The 21602-nt window shown below is 37.8% G+C and overlaps 3 protein-coding genes and 1 non-coding gene across 8 annotated transcripts; 3 read left to right on the forward strand and 1 right to left on the reverse strand.

Annotated features, from left to right (window-relative positions):
• The first annotated feature begins 2471 nt into the window (after positions 1-2471).
• LOC103997322 (uncharacterized) lies at positions 2472-8150 on the forward strand. 5 transcript variants are annotated; one of them, XM_009418495.3, is made up of 10 exons: positions 2472-2584; positions 2690-2820; positions 3421-3495; positions 3589-3672; positions 3769-3800; positions 3941-4022; positions 4357-4585; positions 5360-5587; positions 6573-6865; positions 7605-8150. In XM_009418495.3, the coding sequence occupies exons 1-10, from the start codon at positions 2561-2563 to the stop codon at positions 7951-7953; spliced, it is 1527 nt and encodes a 508-aa protein (XP_009416770.2). In that variant the 5' UTR covers positions 2472-2560; the 3' UTR covers positions 7954-8150. The 5 variants fall into 5 exon arrangements, with proteins under 5 accessions (XP_009416770.2, XP_009416771.2, XP_064938534.1 ...); XM_009418496.3 differs by having other exon boundaries at positions 2690-2794; positions 3434-3495; XM_065082461.1 differs by having other exon boundaries at positions 2568-2607; positions 2690-2794; positions 3434-3495.
• A 1353-nt stretch (positions 8151-9503) lies between these two features.
• TRNAE-UUC (transfer RNA glutamic acid (anticodon UUC)) lies at positions 9504-9577 on the reverse strand. The gene has a single exon. It is a non-coding gene; the product is annotated as a tRNA-Glu (tRNA).
• Positions 9578-11503: 1926 nt separating this feature from the next.
• On the forward strand, positions 11504-12071 carry LOC135594498 (mitochondrial import inner membrane translocase subunit TIM14-3-like). Its single transcript, XM_065084872.1, has 3 exons — positions 11504-11524; positions 11620-11798; positions 11915-12071. The coding sequence occupies exons 1-3, from the start codon at positions 11504-11506 to the stop codon at positions 12069-12071; spliced, it is 357 nt and encodes a 118-aa protein (XP_064940944.1).
• A 4885-nt stretch (positions 12072-16956) lies between these two features.
• LOC103997320 (transcription factor JUNGBRUNNEN 1) lies at positions 16957-18395 on the forward strand. Its single transcript, XM_009418493.3, has 3 exons — positions 16957-17283; positions 17376-17668; positions 17746-18395. The coding sequence occupies exons 1-3, from the start codon at positions 17061-17063 to the stop codon at positions 18139-18141; spliced, it is 912 nt and encodes a 303-aa protein (XP_009416768.2). The 5' UTR covers positions 16957-17060; the 3' UTR covers positions 18142-18395.
• The last annotated feature ends 3207 nt before the right edge of the window (positions 18396-21602 follow it).

Here is a 21602-nt window from a genome sequence, read left to right on the forward strand (position 1 = left end):
AATTTGAGCTCTTAGAATCACATAAAAGATCAAGAATTCGTTGTGGATCTATGTTCTTTCTGTGTTGAATGGGTGGGGTATTTATAGGCCCCAACCCAGTTCAATTTTGGAGCTCAAAACGATCAAATCCCGGAATTCCGGGAACAGGCGGTTGCACCTCTTGACTAGAGAGGTGGCACCGCCTGGCAGAGCTCGAAGACTGAGCTCAGGCGATTGCACCTCTCTGCCAGAGCTCGAAGACTGAGCTCGATGGTTGCACCGCCTGGCAGAGCTCGAAGACTGAGCTCGATGGTTGCACCGCCTGGCAGAGCTCGAAGACTGAGCTCGGTGGTTGCACCGCCTGGCAGAGCTCGAAGTCTGAGCTCGGTGGTTGCTCCGCCTGGCAGAGCTCGAAACTTGAGCTCTGGCAGTGCTACCTCTTGACAGAGGAGGTTGCACCGCCCAGTCTTGCTTGGAGACTGAGCCCTGGGCGGTTGCACCTCTTGGCTGGGGCGGTTACACCGCCCAGTCTCGCTGGAAGACATAGCCTGGGCGGTGCTACCTCCAACCCTGGCGGTGGCACCTCTTTCACTATTCCAGCTCACTTGGTTTGGCTCCAAACTTGGTCCAAACCAGTCCGAACTTGGGCCTAATTGGCCCCTACTTGGGTTATAGGATTAACACATAATCCTAACCCTAATTAACGTGCTAACTATGAATTTAAAGACATTTCTAAGCTATTACAAAGTCTGCAAGTCAAGACTTCTTCTGGCGAGCTTCCGGCAAACTTCCGGCAGTCTTCCGATGAACTCTCGGAAACCATTCTGCGGACTCCCGGCAAGCTCCTAGACTTCACGATTTGATCTTAGCGAGTTTCAACGAGCTTCGTCGGCAAGCTCCGATCTTTCTCGGCGAGCTCCGCGAACTTCCAACGAACCTTCCGGCGAGCTTCCGAAAAACCCTTCGGCAAGCTCCCAACTCATTCTCGGCTAGTTCCGGTAGCATTCCCGACGAACCTTCGGACTTCCATCGAACTCTTGAACTCGCAACAAATCCTTCGCGCTTGACTCCGACACTTTGTTTCGCTTTATGTCTTCATTGTTATCATAGTTAATCCTGCACAACAAAACAAAACTTCGATCGAGACAATTAATCCTAAGCAATTAACCAAGTTGTCCGACATGTCATTTGGTCCCTCGACGCTTCGTCCGATTCTTCGGCGGATCGTCCTCTTCTGCAGCCTATTGCCCAATCGGCCAGTTGACTCCGCAACTCCGATATCCTTGGCACAATACCCGCTCTTCTTGGCCCGATGCCCGAGTCCACGGCCCGAAGCCTTCTGTCGATACGTCGACCGATCCACCGGCCCGACGTCCAATCTTCTGACATGTTCCTTCGGCACAACATGATTTTTCTGCTTTAATTGTCTCATCCTGATCGAAGCATCCTGCGTCACTCAAAACGCAGATTAAATCATAAACATATATCAAGTAGTTTCATCATCAAAATACGAGATTCAACAATATATATATATATATATATATCTTAGATTCTTTCATCCGAGGACACGATATATATTTATTTTCTGAATCCTTTAATTATTTTATTAACTTAAACATCGTATGGTATGTATTTTTATCGAATATGTCTTTTATATAGTTTTTACAAATAACATATCTTTATTGAATCTTCAAATTTTTTGATGTGTTTAAGAATCAAAATCTTATTCGAATTGGAATTTATATTTAAATATTTCAATAATTATAATCAATTTATCCATAATTTAAACCATCCAAATGGTGTTTCTCGTCTTTTTAAGAATTGACCATCAATTGCACAAAACTTTTGAGTATAGCCCACGAAAAAATGAATACGATCGAACCCACTTTGACCATATTGTTGACATGGGATGCTGGATTCGGTCCGGCCTTTTTGTGCTCACATCAACACCTTGCTGGAATCAAAGATTGATCCTCTCAGTATCTTATGACATGGAATTTTCATTTATTAAAAGACAAATTAGATATGAATGAATGGATCTGATGCTCTTCTTACACATGAATAATTCTGGTCCGAAAATTTTCTCTCTTCATGTAGATGACATTTCGAGGAACATAATATTTTAATCTCATAAGTCGCTGTGGATCATATACATCATTTCTTTGTTCAATAAACGTCGAACATTTTTATGCTCATGAGTTTGGAGTAAGTCGAGTTGACTAAGAGGCCAATATCTTTTTATCTTCAACACTAACTCAAGATTCTACTATCAAAATCTATCTTTATCATTCTTTTTCTAAGATCAAAATAATTTTTGAAAACCCACTTGTGCATCGTTATTAAAATTTAAAAAATATAATTATAAATAATAAGGAGTGAATTGTAAATAGTAATCTTCTTTCCTAATTCTAGAAAAAGGGACGGTGTTTAGTTATTCCTCACTATTAGAAGGGCGTTATTGCAAATTATTTAAGTAAATCAGTCGACGACGAACCGACAAAACCCCTCTTCTCGATTCGTTCGCAGCGGCACACCAAAACCCCGTCTCGCTCTCGCTTCCGGCCGGCTCCTGTTCTCCCAAATGGCTTCCAATGGGAGCGCCGCTGTGAGTTCCTATTTGGATCCTAGGTTTTTCCTTCTCCAATTTGGCCTTTTCTCCATCTGGTCTTATCCAAATTGATGTCTTTTGAGGCTTCTTTGATTATCTCAGAGGACGGGGGTTGTAGAAAGCAGTTTGGAAAAGATTAAGCGGCAGCTGATGTCAGGGTCGGGGAAGTATCTGCTGCAGGGCCCGCTTCTCAAGCGATCGGAGACGGTGTGGCCTTTGATCTCGCGTTCTTTGTAGGAATTAGGGTCCAATCCTTCCCATTTAAGATATTCTTACGATATGGAAAGTTCATTTTTTTATTCCTTTCTTGGTTTTGATACTTCCACGACTTTTTAAGGCTTCGTGGAATGTCATGTTGTTTGGTTCAGTGACATCAAATTAGAGGTTAATTTTTTGGAGAACTGGGTGGGATGTACTGCACACGAAATAAACATTGTGAAGGCAATGCAACAATTCATGGCTTTACTTACATAAAAGAGAAGCTAAAGGAGGGAGTTTTCTTGTTTGCAATCTCTTTAGATTAACCAAAGTTTATTTTGTTATTAATCATGCATTTGATGGAGGGAGCCCTTTCCAGGTCTTTCTAACAGCATCATGTTCACAATTTGTTACTATTTTGGTTCAGAATCTGTCAAGAAGTACAATGGGTTGTATGTGTTGAATTTGCTTAGATTCATATTCCTCACAGCTTGCTCTTTTGGAGAGTACTTCCTCTTACCTTTGCCCCTTTCCGGCTGTTTACATATCCCTCTTGAATGTTATTGGAACTGCAGTTACACGGTCTCTTTTCGGAGTTATTTATGTTAGGAAATTTTGTAACAACCTTTCATCAGTTTTATTGAACAGCTGCGGAAATGGAATGAACGTTGGGTGATCCTAGATCCAACTACGGGAAAAATGGAATACAAGTATTATATCATGGCTTCCTTCAATATAAACTTGTGAATTTAAACTTCTTGACTATGATAGAGTTGTCATATTTCATGTTTAACCTGGCATAGGCTTCGGAGAAATGATACAATTATAAAGGGAGCAATCATATTTGATTCAAACAGCATAATCACTATCTCCCCCATAAACCTCCAGTAAGATTGTCATGTGTGCAGTTATGTTTTATACTCAGTTTCATCATTGCTTGACAGTGCTTTTAAAAGCATCTGACACCCTTTTTCTTGCTGCAGTGGACTGCAAAAGTATGATGGTTGCTGTTTTTGTATCCATATTCATATACTTTGATCTCTGTTGAGTATTTTGGATATTTTTTTCCATTTATCTTAAGACTTGAGACAATATCGCAAGTTCTTTCGGAGTGCATGTAATGAAACCTTTTCAGTTCCTCAATGACTACGCAAGATATTGGAACTCCACAGAAAAAGGAATATTTCCTCTGTGCAGAAACTCCTGGTGCTGCAAAAGCTTGGGTAGCCACCTTACAGTAAGCATGTGGACTTTTCATTAAATCTTTCAATAAACTAAGCAGCATCCTTTTAGGTGTATGGTTTTCATCTGTCAGTTATGCTTTTATGTGGACACAAAGCTAGTGTTATGTAAGCATCAAAGTCAATTGATAAATCCAAATTTATTTGTTGCCTTTGCATTCAGCAGCTGAATATAACTATGTGACCACTGGTTGAAATCTTGGCCTTACCTCATTGTTATTTGTAGCTGGTGCTTCTCATAAATCTACGTTTTTACATTTAATGTTAAGAATATTTTAATTGGCTGTCTGAATTAATATTCTCATTCAGTTTTTTCTTGTCCAATAACAGTGCAACTCAGTTGGTACTGCATGCTCATAAGGAAGCAGTTACTAATTTGAGTGGGAGTGGTTCTGTGAAATTGGGAACAATTGCCACTGTGGTTGCAACTGCTAACTCAACTGCAATGGAAGCCTCAAAGGAAATTGAAGCAGCAATGAGAATCTCCATGAAAGCTGCTTTGGGCTTGTTGACTAATAAGGCAAATGAAGGTCAATTAGATGATTTGACCATTATGAAGGTATTTAAAGAGATCATCGATGATCAGATCATGCAAAGGTTTTTTAGTTATCTGAATACATTGTTTTTGTTTATGTGGAAATGATCTAGTGATCATTCTGATATATGCTTGATTATTTGTGTTTAGATCTGGTGCTTCTATTTTATGTTTTCTTTTTAATCCCACCAAAAGTTATGAGAATCACATTATTTTCTGGCATAGTGAATTGGAGCTCTATATCTAGCTAATAAAAAGGTTTCTGTATTCCTCTACGCTAAAAAGCATCATTGTGTGATTAATCTTTCACATTGCAATATGTGCAGACTAAGAGAGTGTTCTTTTAGGAGAGTCGTAGACTAATCTGTTTTCGGCTTGGACATCTAAATCATGAAAACGTTGCACCAATATGATAGTGGTAATGGAGGTGACAAGAAGTTATCTGAGTTTAATATCTTTGAAATGTATTCGTACTTTAATCAATAATTATTACGCACCTACTTTTGGTTGTCCTGACACTCTTAGATCCTGGATGCTGATTATGGTACAGTGATACATAACTTTTTGTGTTTCTCACTCCAGCACAATTATTCTTATAATTATTCTTTCCATATGAAATTAGAGAAAATTTTCTTTTTCTTATCTAACAATCAAGATGTAGTGCTTCTCAGGATGTATTTAGTTGTTTATCTTGTTCTCAGAATCTACGTGTTGATTTTTTCTGCATTGACGTGAATTTCATGGTATTTTTTTGTTCTGTTTGTTATTAAATTATGTTATCTAATGCTTATGGTGCAGGAAACTATTAGAGTTAAAGATGAGGAACTACAGCAGCTGGCTAAGGATATTTGTGCTCGTGATTCCACCATAAAAGACATAGCTGATAAGCTGATGGAGACAGCTGAGGCTGCTGAAGCTGCTGCTTCTGCAGCTCATGCAATAGATGGGGAGAGAAGAATTGCCTGCTTGGAAATTGAGCACCTAACATATGATGCACAGAAGCAACTAGAAACTGCCCAGCTTAAGGTGATTCCTAGCTCTTCATTATTTAGCATCAAATTTTAGCGCTTTTTTTCATGTACTTAAGGATGACAAATTGAATGATAAGCATATTTACAATTAACTTATGGAACATCTCTTCAGCCCGACTATGAGTTATGAAATTCTTAATTCTGTTTTTGTTAAGAACACTTGATTACTACATTCTTTGTGTGCATAGCTTTAATCCTATGATTGTGTTTACATGCAAATTCTTTCTATAGTCAAACATATTAGGATACTCCAATATTTTTGTCCAATGTGATATAGTGCTAATAATATTTTTCTTATGGCTTTATTGCAACTATAATCAGACAAATGTATCGTGGGAATATATGCTGAAATGTGACATCGATACTGATTGCATCTACCTTGAGCATATGAAATTGATTTTCAATATCTAGAATTATGTCCCCTTCCAATGATCTGACTGTGAAAAATATAAGTTACAGAGACCTTTTATCAATCAAATGACTAGCATATAACTGTCATTCTTCACGGTCACTTCACATGCATGAGAACGAAACTAAATGCTTCTCGGTTTTATAAATTTAGCAGTCCAGGCATGATGCTCCTGCTGATGTGGGGTTTAGGTCCTGGTAGGGTCATATATGGACAGCCTTGTCCTGGCATGTGAAAATACCATATTTTGTAGTTTAAATACTCCCCATAAGTTCTTTGTAGAGCAAACTGCCAGTCGAGCAAAGGCTTACTTTCAAAGCCTGAAAAGATATAAATGATAAGATTTGATGTGTGAAATGACCTGAAAGAGAGTAAAGAGTCAGCTGCTTCTTTAGAGCAATAATTAGGCAGGAAAATTTGACTGGGCAACTACAGGAGTGATTGCCTTTCATCTCATCAGTTTGTGATTTTAAGGTATAGTGTTTTTATTTATGTTGCTACATTTTGTATGCTTTTTTCTTCTGTTTGTCTCTCCTTTTTGGCAGTTACAAATAAATTGTGATTTTTTCAGTTGAGAGAATATGAAGAAAAGGTGATGGCCTTAGCTACAGAACGAGAGCTGTTGCTAAAACAGAGGGATTCTGCTTTTCAGGAGGCACATCAGTGGCGTTCTGAGCTTGCAAAAGCTAGAGAACATGCTGTGATATTAGAAGCAGCTGTTTTCAGAGCTGAAGAAAGGGCCAGAGCATTAGAAGTAGATGCTGGGGCTAGAGTAAATGATGCTGTAGAAAAAGCATTGACTGCAGCAAAGGAAAAAGAAGATCTTTTAGCACTTGTGAATGTTTTGCAAACACAAGTTCAGAGGTATGGTTCACGACTCCTTTTGCCTTATACTGCAGTATGTGTAGATTTATCTGCAATTCTTTCTGTCATGTTCGAATGGAAAAAATATTCTCGGCAGGATCGAAAACGCAGAGCGTGATCCAGTAATCTAATCATCAGTCTGAATTTGTTTAGTAATTCAACATCTATATACATTTATCAGCTCTGGAGTGTCATGAAGAATGTTTAAGACAAGGGTTAATATCATCTAGAGTTTTTCATCAAAATTTTCTTACCTTTTCTCTTATGCTATATCAATCTTCCTCTCTTCGACCCTATAAACCGCAGTTCCACTTCTTCCAAGTGCAACACGAAGATGACATAGTCGTATCAACTGTCATGCATCCATATGCATATATGTGTATGCAAACTACACTTGTATATTCACAATGATTATAAATATCTTTGCTATTTTTGCCATGGGGAACAAATAGATGAATATGCCAAATATGTTTTTTTCCTTAATATGTAAATGATGTAGAATAATTAATCAGCATCTCAGAAGATACAATGCAATCCTTTTCTTGAACTATATGTGTTGAACAAGCACTGAAACTTGGCTCTATATTTTAATGATAGAAGGTCAGTGCTATCTGTTTACTAATTATTGATTTTTATTTGCTTCATAAGTAATATGATTTTATGGTTCTTTTATTTGAACATTCTTGCAATATATGCTAACATAATTAGGAGATTGTTGAATAAATTTTCTCCTTTACAGACAACAGAGCAACACAAAGGAGGTATGCGAAGAGAGATCTGAGCCACGGTCAACCACTGACGTCACGACAAAGCATGTTGACCTATCAGAAGATGATGTAGATAAAGCTTGCTTAAGTGATCCAAGAGTACTTCTAGATTCTGCTGACACTGAAGTCCAACTGGGAGTCGATGGAGTAGAGATCTGTTCTATTGGTGATGCTGAGTGGGGTAATTTCCAGTCCACAGCCGCAAGAATAGCTGATGTGCGAGAGATCTCCCTCGAATCAGAAGAAAGCAGCTTGGATATTCCTGTTGTTGGCACCCCAATTGATGATCATCAACATGGGGGGCGCTCACTCCAGCCATGATGCATTTACCTAGAATTGGAGATAATTCCAGCTTCAAGAATGTTATCAATGTCTACTAGTGAATGTGGCATTGTAATGAGATCGAGGGCAATTTTTCAAAGCTTGATTTGGTTATTGTAATGAAGATATATGCTGATATAGTTTGTATAGATGGATCATTTGGTGAACTTTCTAGTGGTGTTCAAATTTTTGTTGAAGTATACGGGCAATGAAGCTGGTGTCGTTTTGCTTTGTTAATGACGCTTTGTTTAATAGTTGACAGGTACATCATATATAGTTAAGTTTAGTGAGTTGGCTTACTGTAGCTATTTAAAAGAGAAATTTATAAATGTTTATCAACTAGTGGTTCAAAAATAATGTTAAAGAAACAGGAAGTCAAAATAATATTAAAGAAAATGAAATCAATAATAATTATAATCCTTATATGTCAAAATATACTTTTATTTTAGGAACAGCCAAAGTGGCAAACTAAAAGAAAAAACAATGTGTAAATTCTTGTAAAAACTTTTACTTTTAAAAATTTTTGGTGTAACACTTTTACTTTAAAAAAATTTAAAATAATATATTTGATCATGTGAATAGATTATTTGTCTCTTTTTTTGTTGAACTCATCATCGATCTTGTTGACTCAATCGTTACACACCTCACTTGCGACCCTTGAATAAGGTGGCAATGGTGAAGGCTTATGTCTCCCTTCTCCTTTCTCCCTTATGGCCAATAGTAAGAGTGTACAAGTTGCCCTCTCTCCTTTCTCACCTGTGGTCAGCACGAGAGAAGTCTATGGGCAATGGCATAAAACCCATACCCCAGTCGACAACAAGAGCTTATGGTTATGCTCTCTCCTTTCTTGCCCATGGTTGACAGTACACCCTTTTCTTTCCTTCTATTGATAGCGAGGACTATGAGAGAGGAGAGAGAGCAGATTCACGAGTGACAACGACGAGAGTTGCAAGTGATTGTTCAAGGTGAAGGGAGGCAGAGGAGCGACGAATAAAGGCTAATAAAAGTAAAATGTTTCAAAAAAATATTTTAAAAATTTTCAAAATATGAGTACTACAAGTAGGACTTTTTCTCAGAATTCACCCAAAAATAATTAAAATCTTAAGATTAAATCAAAAAAAAAATTCATTAAAGGAAGGTGCAATTCAAAAATAAAAAATAAAATAAAATCCATTTTATATACCAATAATAATTGTTATATTTAGATATCATAATGTGCTTTTATTTTAAGAACATCCAAAACAAGGAAGAGGCAAACTGAAAATAATAGTAATAGAAAAGAAATTTAAATCCTAAGGTTGAATTAAAAAATTTATTAAAGGAAGATGCAATTCAAAAAAACAATAAAAAAAATTCACTTTAGATATCAATAATAATTGTAATCCTTATACATCATAACACACTTATTTTAAGAGCAGCCACAATGAGGAAGAGGCAAAAAAAAAAAAAAAATAAGAGGATTAGAAAAACAATTTAAATCCTAAGATTACATTAAAATTTTTATTAAACGAAGAGGCAATTAAAAATAAAAAAACGTAAAATAAATAATGTTCCATTGCCGGGATTTGAACCCGGGTCGCCTGGGTGAAAGCCAGGTATCCTAACCGGACTAGACGACAATGGATTTGTTGTTTGAAGATAACATATCTACTATATGAACTCTTTAATTACGTAGGAAGCCGCAACAACTATCACCGCCACTGTCTGCTTCCTCGTGCCCCCTTTCTTGAAGGGCAAGCCACGTAACCTCCCTAAAAGGCCGCCCCCTCCTCCTTCCTCTTCCGTCCTCTTTTCTGCCTCGTCGACTTGCACTCCAAGCAATAGAAATCTTTTCTTCCGAAATCGTCTCAGGTAATCATACTCCACCCTCTTCTGATCTCTAACTCGATCTGAGATTCGGTGAATTTCCAGATATCTCTCTTCGGTCCCTTTTTTTCTTTAAAGGTTTTAGTTTTCGATCCGACCTGACATGACCTAATCCTCCTTTTATTCCTTTTTTTTCCTGGTGTTTGGGGCGTGCAGCTAGGGAACTGCTTGGTCTTTGGTTGGTTGCGTCTCTGAATAGTTGGAGCTCAATGGTAAACAATGTGATCTCTTCTTTGTTCGATTCTACAAATTAATTGCTTTTCAAGTCACTGCTATTACGTGTAGTTGGAGAAAGCTTTGGCTGTGATAACTGTAACTATCTTTGCTACATTGTACAGTATTGCATTGATGATTTAAGGCCCGGCCATATGAAGAATATAGTATACTAAACAGCCTTGTACTTGTTTGAGAATTTATGTGGTATGATTCATCTGAATGACGTAGGTGTAGATAATACTGTTATTGTGCAAAACCCTAAAAAAATAAAATCTTTTTGCTGCGGCATGCTAAATAATCCCTTTTGCTTGATTTTCAAGGGGTATTTGTTTAAGTTTCCTTTCAAATGCTTCCTTTTTTTAATTAAAATCGAGATGATAGATATGGCTCTATCCTCCCATGAAAATGCATTAGAAACTATCTCCAATAAGAATATGCGGAAATGATCTAACAACCAAGACTAATTCATTTCATAACTGGGAAGTATTAGATTTATCGCTCTAAAATACAGCCTGTAAGTGTTGGAATGATATCGAAAATTGCTCGAGAATTTTGTCTTCTAACATTGTTGAAGCATGCGTTGACTGACTTGTCGTCCACAATCATCTCCATTACTGCAATCTTGATTATTGATAGCATCAAGCTTCAAAAAGGCATTAACAATTAGTAATTGAGTTTGATTATTTTTCTTACTAGTTGTAGTTAGTAAAGCTGAATACCTCATTCATCAATGAGAGCTTGGCATTCAACTATTGGCTTACTCTTTAATGCCCCAAAAATATATAGAAAACACTTTTCTGCTATTCATTTCAACCGTTTGAGAAGTTTGAACTTACGCATTTTTTGACGGTATGCTTTTGGAGAACTAAGAGAACCAATGCCACCTGCAGCATGTCTTCTTTAGTCTTTCAGTTTCTCTTCTTGCACAACATGATTAAGTAGACATTGGTCAGATGCTTTTTTGTTTTTAAGATAACCAATTTAATAGTCTTGTATAGCTTAATGATTTTGCTATACCTGAAAATCTGGATGTTTCTGAAATGGCTTCAAAGTTTAGATGCAACATCTCCTGAAATATATTTTAAAGGCAATTAATGGTATAGCCTTCAAAAAGCCAAATGGTTTGGCATAGTGGAAAATCAAAGAGTTCTCTAAAATGGTTTCAAAGTTCAGAAGCAATCTCCTGAACTAAATTAGAGTTAGACACATTAACCATGGTTGGGTGCCAAAGATACCCCCAAACTTTTATAGTTGGAACCATCTTGTCAGTGGGAACAAAAAAATCTAACAACCTCCATGCATTGGCCAATACCGCTGTTGAATTCTGAGAACTCCAAACAAGAATTCTTTTAATTAGCTCTATTGGATAAGCTTGTCTTGAGCATTAAAGAATATCATGCACATTTAAATTATTCCTGATTGATTCTTTCCAAATTCGAAGTAAGCTAGTTTATATTTATACTGTCCTATGATTTGTAGAGAGGATCTGGTTTGTGATCAGGTTTCGTAATTACCATAAACTATTTAACAACATGATCCTGAGATGGATCTTTAACTTGTTTTTCTATGATTTTACTATTGCAGGCAACTCCTCTTGTTGCAAGTCTATCTGTGGCTGCAGCCGCAATGGGAGGTAGATATTTGATTCAGGCATGGCAGGCATTTAAGGCTCGCCCAGTTGTTCCTCGTATTCGTAGGTTTTACCCTGGTGGTTTCGAGCAGCAGATGACAAGAAGAGAAGCCGCATTGATCCTTGGTGTTAGGTAAAATTTGTGTCATAAGCTCTTGCCCAATTGTTGAATCAAATTTAAGATGGTGTCATTTTGTGATATTCGGTTATGATTTTCTCAAGTTCCGGTCATCATTTTGTCTGTTTTAGAGAACATGCTCCACTTGATAAGATCAAGGAGGCTCACAGGAGAGCGATGGTAGCAAATCACCCCGACAGTGGAGGAAGTCATTACCTTGCTTCTAAGATCAACGAGGCAAAGGATGTGTTTGTTGGTAAACTGAGAGGTGGTTCATCCATGTTTTGATTGCAGCCACAATTGATACTTTGATGACCAATTCTTGGATGATACTCGAAAGAAGATATTCGGATATACACACATAATTTTGAAGTTCTCGTTCTCTGATTTTATAAAATAGAATTATTGTCTCTGACTCTGAAAATTTTGGTTTGTAATCTATATGAAGCTAATTCACAGTGCAATTCAATTGAATTCACTGATGATTTGGTTCTTTTTAGAATTTACTAGTCATCTTTATCCTTCATGTTGGATGCAAAAAAAATTGCAGTTCACTGCAGTGTTTGCCAGTATGCAACATTTATGCTCTTTTATATGGCATTTAGAGGACACTGTAATTAGTCATTGACATGAGTCCTCTTAATAGCTATGATTGTTGAACACTTTTGGTAGTTTCATTAATCTTTGCTGATTAATCACTTCTAATTAGCATTAAGCCAACACAAACAACTCACAGGAGTCTGACTTTTGACTAAAATCTACCACTGTCTAATGGGATGACTTGGCTGACTTGGTGGCTACAAAAGCCTGTCCAAAACAGGAATCAAACTTAGCACTGAAGTAAAAAAGGCCACAGTCGTTGACTAGTATTCAGGTCACAGTATCCTTTAGGCTGCTTGACTTGTCACAATCTATATAGCAAGACAGGTCTTCTGAATTGTTATCAGAGTGGAACAGGGAGTTCCTGCAGACGTTTTTGCCATATTCCTGTTTCCACAGCATGAGACTAGAAGGTTGGACTTCATCAAAACCCCCAAATTTTCCACCTTCCATCCTCCATTACTTCTTCCACATTTTATCTCTGCCTTTTCTCCTTGCTTGCATAAGTTTCATATACCAGGCCAATTCAAGGTAATCAGCTAAATCCTGACACTTGGGAGGTGGCAGGAGAAAGGACATCCGAAATAGATGTGAAAGTTCCCGAATGGCATAGCATGATTCTGACCTTTTTTAACTTATCACCAAGCTCTAGTTTGACAAAGCTTGCCAAAGCTTCGAGAACCCTTCAGTCCAAGCAGCAACCAAGACTAATCGAACCCCTAGGAGAAGAGTGAGAGAAAGTACAAGCATATCACATCGCTTTCCACCTTTTGCCTTGGAGAGAAGTTAGCAAGAGAACAGGAGAAAATAGTGGGCATATGGCTGGGATTCAAACAAGATCCACCTTTTCAGTAGACAATTCTTGGTAGCTCCTGAAAATGATGGCTGTGCTCAAGAAGATTCGGCTGAAGACTAGTCTACCCCACCATCAAAAACTAAAGCATAGATTTCAAACACTTCCCAAATATCTCTAAAGCTGAAGACAGATTTCTATCAGCTTCAAATATTGAAGATATTAGCATCGGATAGCCTGCCAATGGACTGTGGGATTCTTAAATGAAAGGTTCCCTTTCTCTCTCTTAGAGGGACCATGCAACACTTCACTAGTGGCAATTCATCCTGCTCTTTTCAGAATAAATGGAAGCATTTTCATGATGAGATCTTAAATGATGGTATTGCTTAATTCCAGTCGAGACTTTTAAGTCAACCTGTTTGTTTGATTAATGGGCTCCCATTCCATCAATTAGCATTCTTTCAATACCACTTCAAATTTCTCAACCACAAGAAGTTTCTAAAAGCAGTTACTAGTGACAGGAAGATCATTAATTCATTGGTCTTCTATTTCTTTTCCATTTTGTGGGGGAAAAAGAGGATAAAATCTCAAGAATTTGACTCCAGAGAATTGAATGCAATGAACATTAAATAGACAGAGAATGAAACCAAAACAATAATTGCACTCAGTAATTGTCTTCATTTATGCATACAATCATGTCCAAAGGGGAGAGCTATAATTACTTTAGTTCAAGGAAGAAAATGAATGCTAAGGAATGTGTGCATGACCTCCTTGTCATTATCATTCAGAAACAGTAGTATTATATCATATTCTTGCTCATCAATGATACTCATCCTACACTGATATTTATATGCAGTAAGCAATTTACATTTTCACCTGATGTTTGATGTTTGAGCTGAGCAGTGACAATTTACACTTTTGTCCATTATATAGGGTTTTTATGGAGGGACATTAATTATATATATATATATATATATATATATATATATATATATATATATATATATATATATATATATATATATATATATATATATATATATATATATATACATATATCATTAATTTTCTTTTCATTTTTTGCATATCATTTTTATTTTCATGGTATCAGTCAATAATTATCTATGGAAGACCAAAGGAGGGCACCTTAAGTGTCCTTCAAATTAATGAGAGCTTAGTTTTGGAAGCAAAGAGAAAGTGTAAACAATGTTTCTATTGCTGAATGTTTGCTTATGGTTTAAGATCTTCATTTATAGGTCAAGCTTTTGTTGGCAGGAATTTATGCTCTATAATGGAGCTTTGTCCACTAAGTCTTGAATACTGCACACCTTTTCAATCTAGACATATATGTCATGCATACATAGGCTATATTCTTCCGTTGACAATGATCACTATCTTATTAATATTATAACATATTTTTATGTGTCCTTTTAATCTAGTCTATGATGATAATGTCATAGTTGATAGTAAGGCATCATATACACACACAAACACAAATCAGAGCGGCTATCGTAGAAAAGGCAGAATCATGTTTTCTAAAGGTAGGTTAGGTTATTTATTGTTGTTTAGCATAGCAAGATTTTGGCACTTCTGTTCTTGATGGTTTACTTAGGAAGGATGACATATTCCTTAGATAATTAAAATAATGTTGGAGCATGAACCCTAGGCTGACTGTAATAACAATTCAATATTGTTTGATTTGGATATGCCTAGTTTCCAAACCTCATGGTGGAAAAGGAAGACAAATCACCAATAAAATCTTAATTGTTGCATTATTTACATGGAGTTTTTCTTTTTTGTAGGAAGATCATTTTCCAAAGTGTATCTTCTCCTTATGTGAGTTAAACAAAATCTTTTCTTAGGTGATTAAATAATTAGTTGCGAACAATTGTAATCAATTTCATGACTTAAATAATAATAATTTCTTATTATCGTTATCGTTTTAACGATAAATTCTCTCAAAAAGTCACTTTAGTCTATGATCATATTCTTTTAGTATATTTATCATGATCCGACCGGATGAGATAACTAATGTATTAATTTTTTTAAGATCATTAGTCGAAAAATAATTACTCTCGAATTAACAATAGTACAATTATAAGTCAACTTAAGCGTTACTCCATCTAGACGTAAGACTAAATATATTTTCTAAACCCCGTAAAACTATCCAACAAGGAGCACCAATATTGACTTAATAAGGAAAAAAACAAAAGATTTCTCCATGAGTCACTCAATCACCACGAATGACGATGGAATCATCTTTAGTCGTCATGTGGTCCTGCCACTAATTTCTTCGATGCAATTGGACATCATAAGAACATTTTAGGTTAAGCAGAAGCTTGGTCCATATTTTTTCCGAAGCATATAATGCACACAAAAAACCACTTGTAACCTTCAAGGAATCTAAAAAGTCTAGCAACGAAGAATAGTCTTAAGTCGAGCTGAACTTTCAACTCTTATTGCTCAAGGCAAGACAGACATCCTACTAAGTTGAAGAACTATGGAATGCACCTTAATGGTCATGCACTGTCCATTCTTGATGACGAAGATCCGTATGCTCCTCTTATTTCTTTGATGCAAAGACACATTTATGTCGACAAGGATGAATAGTCTTCCTTAGGATCGAATATTTGATCCCCTTTATTCGAGACAAAACGTACCTTAATTTTCTAAGCTATAATAGTACGTGTATGATACGCATGAACAACATTGGAATGTTCTTGACTCCAATCTTTGACCACACTTAGATGCGGTGTCCATCCTTTGCTAAAACCTATAAGGATGATGAAGACACATAAGATTCACAGGCATGAACGAAATTAGATAGAGTTGGCCATTCATTCCCATTTATTTCAGGCAATAGGTACCACCTTCAAGTGAGTACACATATGATTCACAGGCATGAACAACGTCGCAACGCACTTTAGTCTTCGCAAGTGGTCCATTTTGATGTCCAAGATCCATTTTTGGCACTCCCATTTCTTTAATGCAAGTAAAATTATAATGATATATGCTTTAGTAATAACATTTTTCCTCAAGAAAACAATAGCAGTAGATAATTCAGAACGAGCCGCTGTGCTGGGATTGCTATAAGAGATTGGAATCGAGAATAGGAAACAATGTTTGATATCATGCAGTATGACACTGTATATTTGTATTGATTTCTTTCTCCCACTTGTAGTAGATTGTTCATGGCATGCTCACCCTTGCCGAAGTCATGGAAAGAACTGGCGTGCATGCGTGTTGATCTGCCATGAACCTTGCCATTCGCTCGCTCGATCGTCTCTTCATCCTTCATCAGTCCACCTCATGGGAAAGGAACAGATTCCCAGCAGACTTTGAGGAAAGCATGGGTTGGAACTCTTTGTATTGTTCCTGCATTCCTATGTCACCTGGAACGATTCCACGCACGTTAAACAAAAAGAAGAGGGTGAAATGACTTGTAGATCAATGGCTGAAGCTTCCGCTGCATGCAAGTTTACACTCGTCATCCTGTCAATAGCCACAGACACTCGACGCCCGAGGACGGACTTTGTCATTGATCAGATGGTTGGATTCTTATCATCTGAAGACAAAGACCAAGCTTGATGGTGATATATTTGACATACATGACAGTGCAGATCCGATGTCGAAGAAGTCAAACAGAAAGAAATGTAGAGAGAAAGAGAGAGAGGTCAAAGGTGATGACTTGACTGAGGCTACTGACTGCCACCTTTGGTGACTCCCGCTGGTTCTATATATCTTCGGCTTCACATTTATACGCTAACGAAGAGGGTTCTGGTAAGAGTCTCTTTGCTTGCAAACACCTGAAACTTTGCTACATGAACAAAGAGCCAATCGTAAGCAAGGATAAGAAGGGGGAGTAGAAGAAAGGAAGAATAATCATGGAGGAGAGGAGGGAGAAGAGTGGAGAGCAGCAAGTGAGGGTAGTAGAGGAGGAGGAGGAGGCGGCGGAGGATGATCCGGTGCTTCCGGGGTTCCGGTTTCATCCCACGGATGAAGAGCTCGTGGGTTTCTATCTGAGGAGGAAGGTGGAGAAAAAGTGCTTCAGCATAGAGATCATCAGAGAGATTGACATCTACAAGCATGATCCGTGGGATCTCCCAAGTAAGTTGAATTCCCTGTCCACCTCATTTATGATCCTTAGCGCCGAAGCAAGATGGTGATAGTGTTCATGTCTGCTTGTGGTTCATCCGTAGAAGTTGTGTCCGCTAGAGAGAAGGAATGGTACTTCTTTTGCTTGAGGGGTAGGAAGTACAGGAACAGCATCAGGCCTAACAGGGTCACCGGATCCGGATTCTGGAAGGCCACCGGCATCGACAGGCCGATATATTCTGCGAAAGACCCCGGCGGCGACTGCATCGGCCTGAAGAAATCCCTCGTCTACTACCGAGGAAGTGCAGGAAAAGGCACCAAGACGGACTGGATGATGCACGAGTACCGCCTTCCTTGCAAGAACTCCGACACCGCAACCCCCAGCATACACGAAGCTGTAAGCCTCCTTCCCCTTCTCGATGTGCTGCATATTCCGTAATCATATTTCCAGAGCATTCTCCTTCCTATGTACAGGAAATCTGGACGATATGTCGAATCTTCAAGAGGAACACCTTCAAAAAGAGCTGGAAGCAATCGAACAACGTGAAACTCCCAACTGATTCGAGCTCCAAAAGTAGCAGCTTCGAGTCCGACGACGGCGGAAACGAATTCAAGTTCCTCGCCTCCTCCAGCTACCTTAACGAGGAAGAAATGAAGTACGTCGGCAATTGCTTTGCGGAGAACGAGCAGATCTATGGGAGCCAGTGGAACTCCATGGCGCAAGCTCCCACGCCAACGTTGCACTCCGACGTAGTATCGACTACTCCTAGTGTGAACGACTTCTTCAGAGACGGCAACTGGGACGAGCTTGGAAGGATCGTGGGCTTCATGACAGACCAAAGTGTGGCCTCCTGTTGCCAATACCCCTAGACTTCTTTGGTCGCATGTGCAGGTGGCAACAAGAAGATGAGGAAGACGATGAGTACATGCAACGTCGACGTCTGTGTGTCGGATTCTATGCGATGTTAATTACTGAGTTCCAAAAGCACGGAAGATTTGTGTGAGTTAATTCTACCACTATGGGGAAATATTGCTAATTTGTCATGGAAGTTCTTCTAACTTAACCACTTCCTGCCATCCTTGTACAATGTACTGCTTTCAGTAAAAAGGATATGCTTGCAGAACATTTCCTTGCAGTGATGATATTGAGGCAAAGTTTTCTCCCGTATGAATGATGTATGAAAGAGAAATCTCACAAACCATCCCTGTATGATTGCTTGTTTCATCCACTTGCTTTGAATGATTCAACTTGCATTACATGAGTGAAAATGATAGATGTTTAATAGGGGTTACAGGGTGAGATCAGCTGCTATATCTTTTTCGGAAGGATGTTTTGTTTGTTCTACCTCAAGACACATTGTTCCATCAATAGTTGACACTGTGCGTAAACAGGTGGCCTGTGGAAATCTAAGAAACACCAAGTGGCTACTTGCCACATCCAGTCTTCCATGGAAGAAGCTTATATGGTTTGTTGACTTAGAGAAAAATTGGAGCCCATATGGTTTGTTGACTTAGAGAAAAATGGAGCACATCTTCCATAAATACTTATGTTGACTCGACTTTGATGAGCTGAAATGACAGGCAATTAATTGGTGTAGAATTCAGGAATATACTGTAATAATGATAGTTTTTATTATGTGATGAATATTTATAAGGAAAAGATTTTTCTCGACCAACAATTTAATCTATTATTGATTCTCAAATTGATTAAGGATATAAGAAATAGTTATTCCTTGTGCGTCGCTATCATAATATTTCATTATGCTCTCGTAAAATTGAGCTTGAACCGATATAATTAAAATGTCTTATTATTGAAAGGTTTTGTGAGGGAGTATGTTAATTAGTCAAAAGTATGTACATGGAAAATATACTGTTAATATTTGATAATTTGATCTCTAACAAAATGAAAATCTATAGTAATATATTTGACAACTTAGACATATAGATAGGTGGCACCGATATTAAAATTGATCCAAGAGAAGTATATACATGAGAAAATATATTTTTTCAAATCATAGAGAAATATTTGAAAATGCTTGCTTTTCTGAACATATGACAAGTAGGTATATACGTCGTCTTATTCTTAGAACGACTTAAGTCACGACTACAGCAATGGCGCGCATCGTTCGTAAGGAGAGTCTCTTACCTTAGTCATGTCTTACGTCACGATTCAAGACTCGAATGCCTTTTACAAAGAAGAATTCTACAATACATAGTAACGCTAAGATGCATTGAGGTGACCGACAACCAGCAGTTCAGACACATGGGCCGGATTGTGCCAATTGGGCCGAACCAACAATTGCTTTCGTTTGTGCGAGGTTAAGATGGCTTCGATGTTGTTGTGCATGCAATCTCCTGCGTACAGCAGCAGCCACCTTATGCCTTCCAAAAATAAGGTTCATGGAGGATCCAATGAGAGTAAACAAGCTTCCAAAGTGGGAGAATGGTATTCAACGCAATAATGACAGGGTGATGATACATACAGAGACAAAGCATGATAGCAAGCATCTTTACTCGAAGATTCTGGCATGTAGTTAAGAGTTGGAACGTGTCATACTTCCAATACTAGCTATAATGATCACTTCTACTTTGCTGGTCCGTACTCGTGTTGATCATTTCATGCGTGCAGCATTGCTTTGTTCTCATTCAACCATCAGTACTTCATTGATTTCACTAACTCATATCCCAAAAAATTTGTATCCTTACCTGTGGCAGCAAGAAAGAGAAGCACTTGCATGCAAACGACATCTCTACAATGCCTCAGTCTGCAGACTCACATGCATACATAAATGAAAAAGCCAATCGAGAAGAATGGACCACACTGCAAGAACCCCAAGGTCCAGAGAGAGAGAGAGAGAGAGAGAGAGAGAGAGGGTTGTATACATAGATCATGAACTGCACATGATGGCTAACGTGAAGACCAAGGAGAATTACTTCATCCAACCATTTCTTCTTTGCTGCAGCAGCAATTGTTTTAATGGAAGCTTGCAGCGAAGCCTTAAACTATGTCTCAGCAAGGATCTTGACAGATTAAGATTCTTTGCATGTCTCGATTCTTTTTCCTTGACCAACAGTTGATCTCATATGAAATCTTGAGATGTTAAGCACAAAAATGATTGAGGAGATCCAGTTCTCCCCTACAAGCAGGAGAGGATCCTAAGTTCTTCCTCCTGAACGATATCTCACTGAAAGAATCAATCCCCACCCACAGATTATGACAAACATGAACATTTCCTTAGATGTAATGTTGGACCTAAATTGATTCTTTGGTGCAATACTTGGATATACTCAGCTATATCAGACAAATACTGGCCAGCCTCCAATTCGTCATCTTTGGACGGGACTTTTGTTGTTTGATTATGTAGATTTGGCCAATCACATCCCATCTTATCCTTCGAGGATAGATATAGTTTAGTTCTATCGACTGATCCGATCGATCTCCACTCTCTGTGAATTGAATATTTCTTACTAATTATTATATCTTGAAGTCACATTAATAGGAAAAATATTTTCCACCAACCATAATTTGATAAGTAGCAGCATTATCAGTAAAACTCGAGTGATGTGGACATCAATTCATAAAATATTTCGCTCTTACCTTGTAGACGACGAAGAATATTTTGTTCATACCATATAATATTCTCCCTCATTAATCGGATATAAAAAGTCACTTAGAACATGATAAACAAGGTTAATTATTATTTACTAAAATTATTTCATCCTTGTCAACTACCAACTTGAGCATGGTTAGATCATGTCGAAAACTCTATTCGACCTTAATCTTCATATAGGTTGACGGTTGGATGAGCGTACAATCGAGTCTACATCAGCCCAAGCAATTATTCGAACTTCCACTCAATCACATCGAACTTTTTACGCAAATCAGCTTATTCCATGTATCATTAATATTTATATTATGGCACATTAATATACTGACTCATAAAATCTTAAAATTTAACTCTCAAACTGTTGTAATATCAACATCGACTTTAAATCGGAAGAGATGGTTTGAATGATGACGAAGAGAGTTGCCTCCAACATCGACACAAATAGTTTGATACATGTAGATAGCTATCCAATCTTCCTATTCATGCATATGAAAGACCAACACACCTACTCGTTAAATCTCAATAAAAAGGCCGACAGTTTGATCTCTGTCAGATACAACAATTGTTTGTACGATTAAATACTTCGATTTGTTGACCGATAAATCCCAATCCCAACACTTAGCTACCAAATCAAAATGACTATATGACATCTTACCCAACTTCAAAACATGGGTAGTAAATTGGAAGAATGTGTGAACATATGCTTTGAATGGCGGCCAACAG

This window comes from Musa acuminata, chromosome BXJ1-9 (genome assembly GCF_036884655.1).
Source record: "Musa acuminata AAA Group cultivar baxijiao chromosome BXJ1-9, Cavendish_Baxijiao_AAA, whole genome shotgun sequence".
Taxonomy (NCBI): domain Eukaryota; kingdom Viridiplantae; phylum Streptophyta; class Magnoliopsida; order Zingiberales; family Musaceae; genus Musa; species Musa acuminata.

Coding starts and splice junctions, on each gene's coding strand:
- LOC103997322 (XM_009418495.3), top strand. CDS start 2,561: ATGGCTTCCAATGGGAGCGCCGCT. Junction 4,023..4,356: donor GCTTGGGTAGCCACCTTACA/GTAAGCATGTGG, acceptor GTCCAATAACAG/TGCAACTCAGTTGGTACTGC. Junction 4,586..5,359: donor ATGATTTGACCATTATGAAG/GTATTTAAAGAG, acceptor CTTATGGTGCAG/GAAACTATTAGAGTTAAAGA.
- LOC135594498 (XM_065084872.1), top strand. CDS start 11,504: ATGATTTGTAGAGAGGATCTG. Junction 11,525..11,619: donor TGATTTGTAGAGAGGATCTG/GTTTGTGATCAG, acceptor TTACTATTGCAG/GCAACTCCTCTTGTTGCAAG. Junction 11,799..11,914: donor GCATTGATCCTTGGTGTTAG/GTAAAATTTGTG, acceptor TGTCTGTTTTAG/AGAACATGCTCCACTTGATA.
- LOC103997320 (XM_009418493.3), top strand. CDS start 17,061: ATGGAGGAGAGGAGGGAGAAGAGTGGAGAGCAGCAAGTGAGGGTAGTA. Junction 17,284..17,375: donor TGATCCGTGGGATCTCCCAA/GTAAGTTGAATT, acceptor GTTCATCCGTAG/AAGTTGTGTCCGCTAGAGAG. Junction 17,669..17,745: donor CCCCCAGCATACACGAAGCT/GTAAGCCTCCTT, acceptor TCCTATGTACAG/GAAATCTGGACGATATGTCG.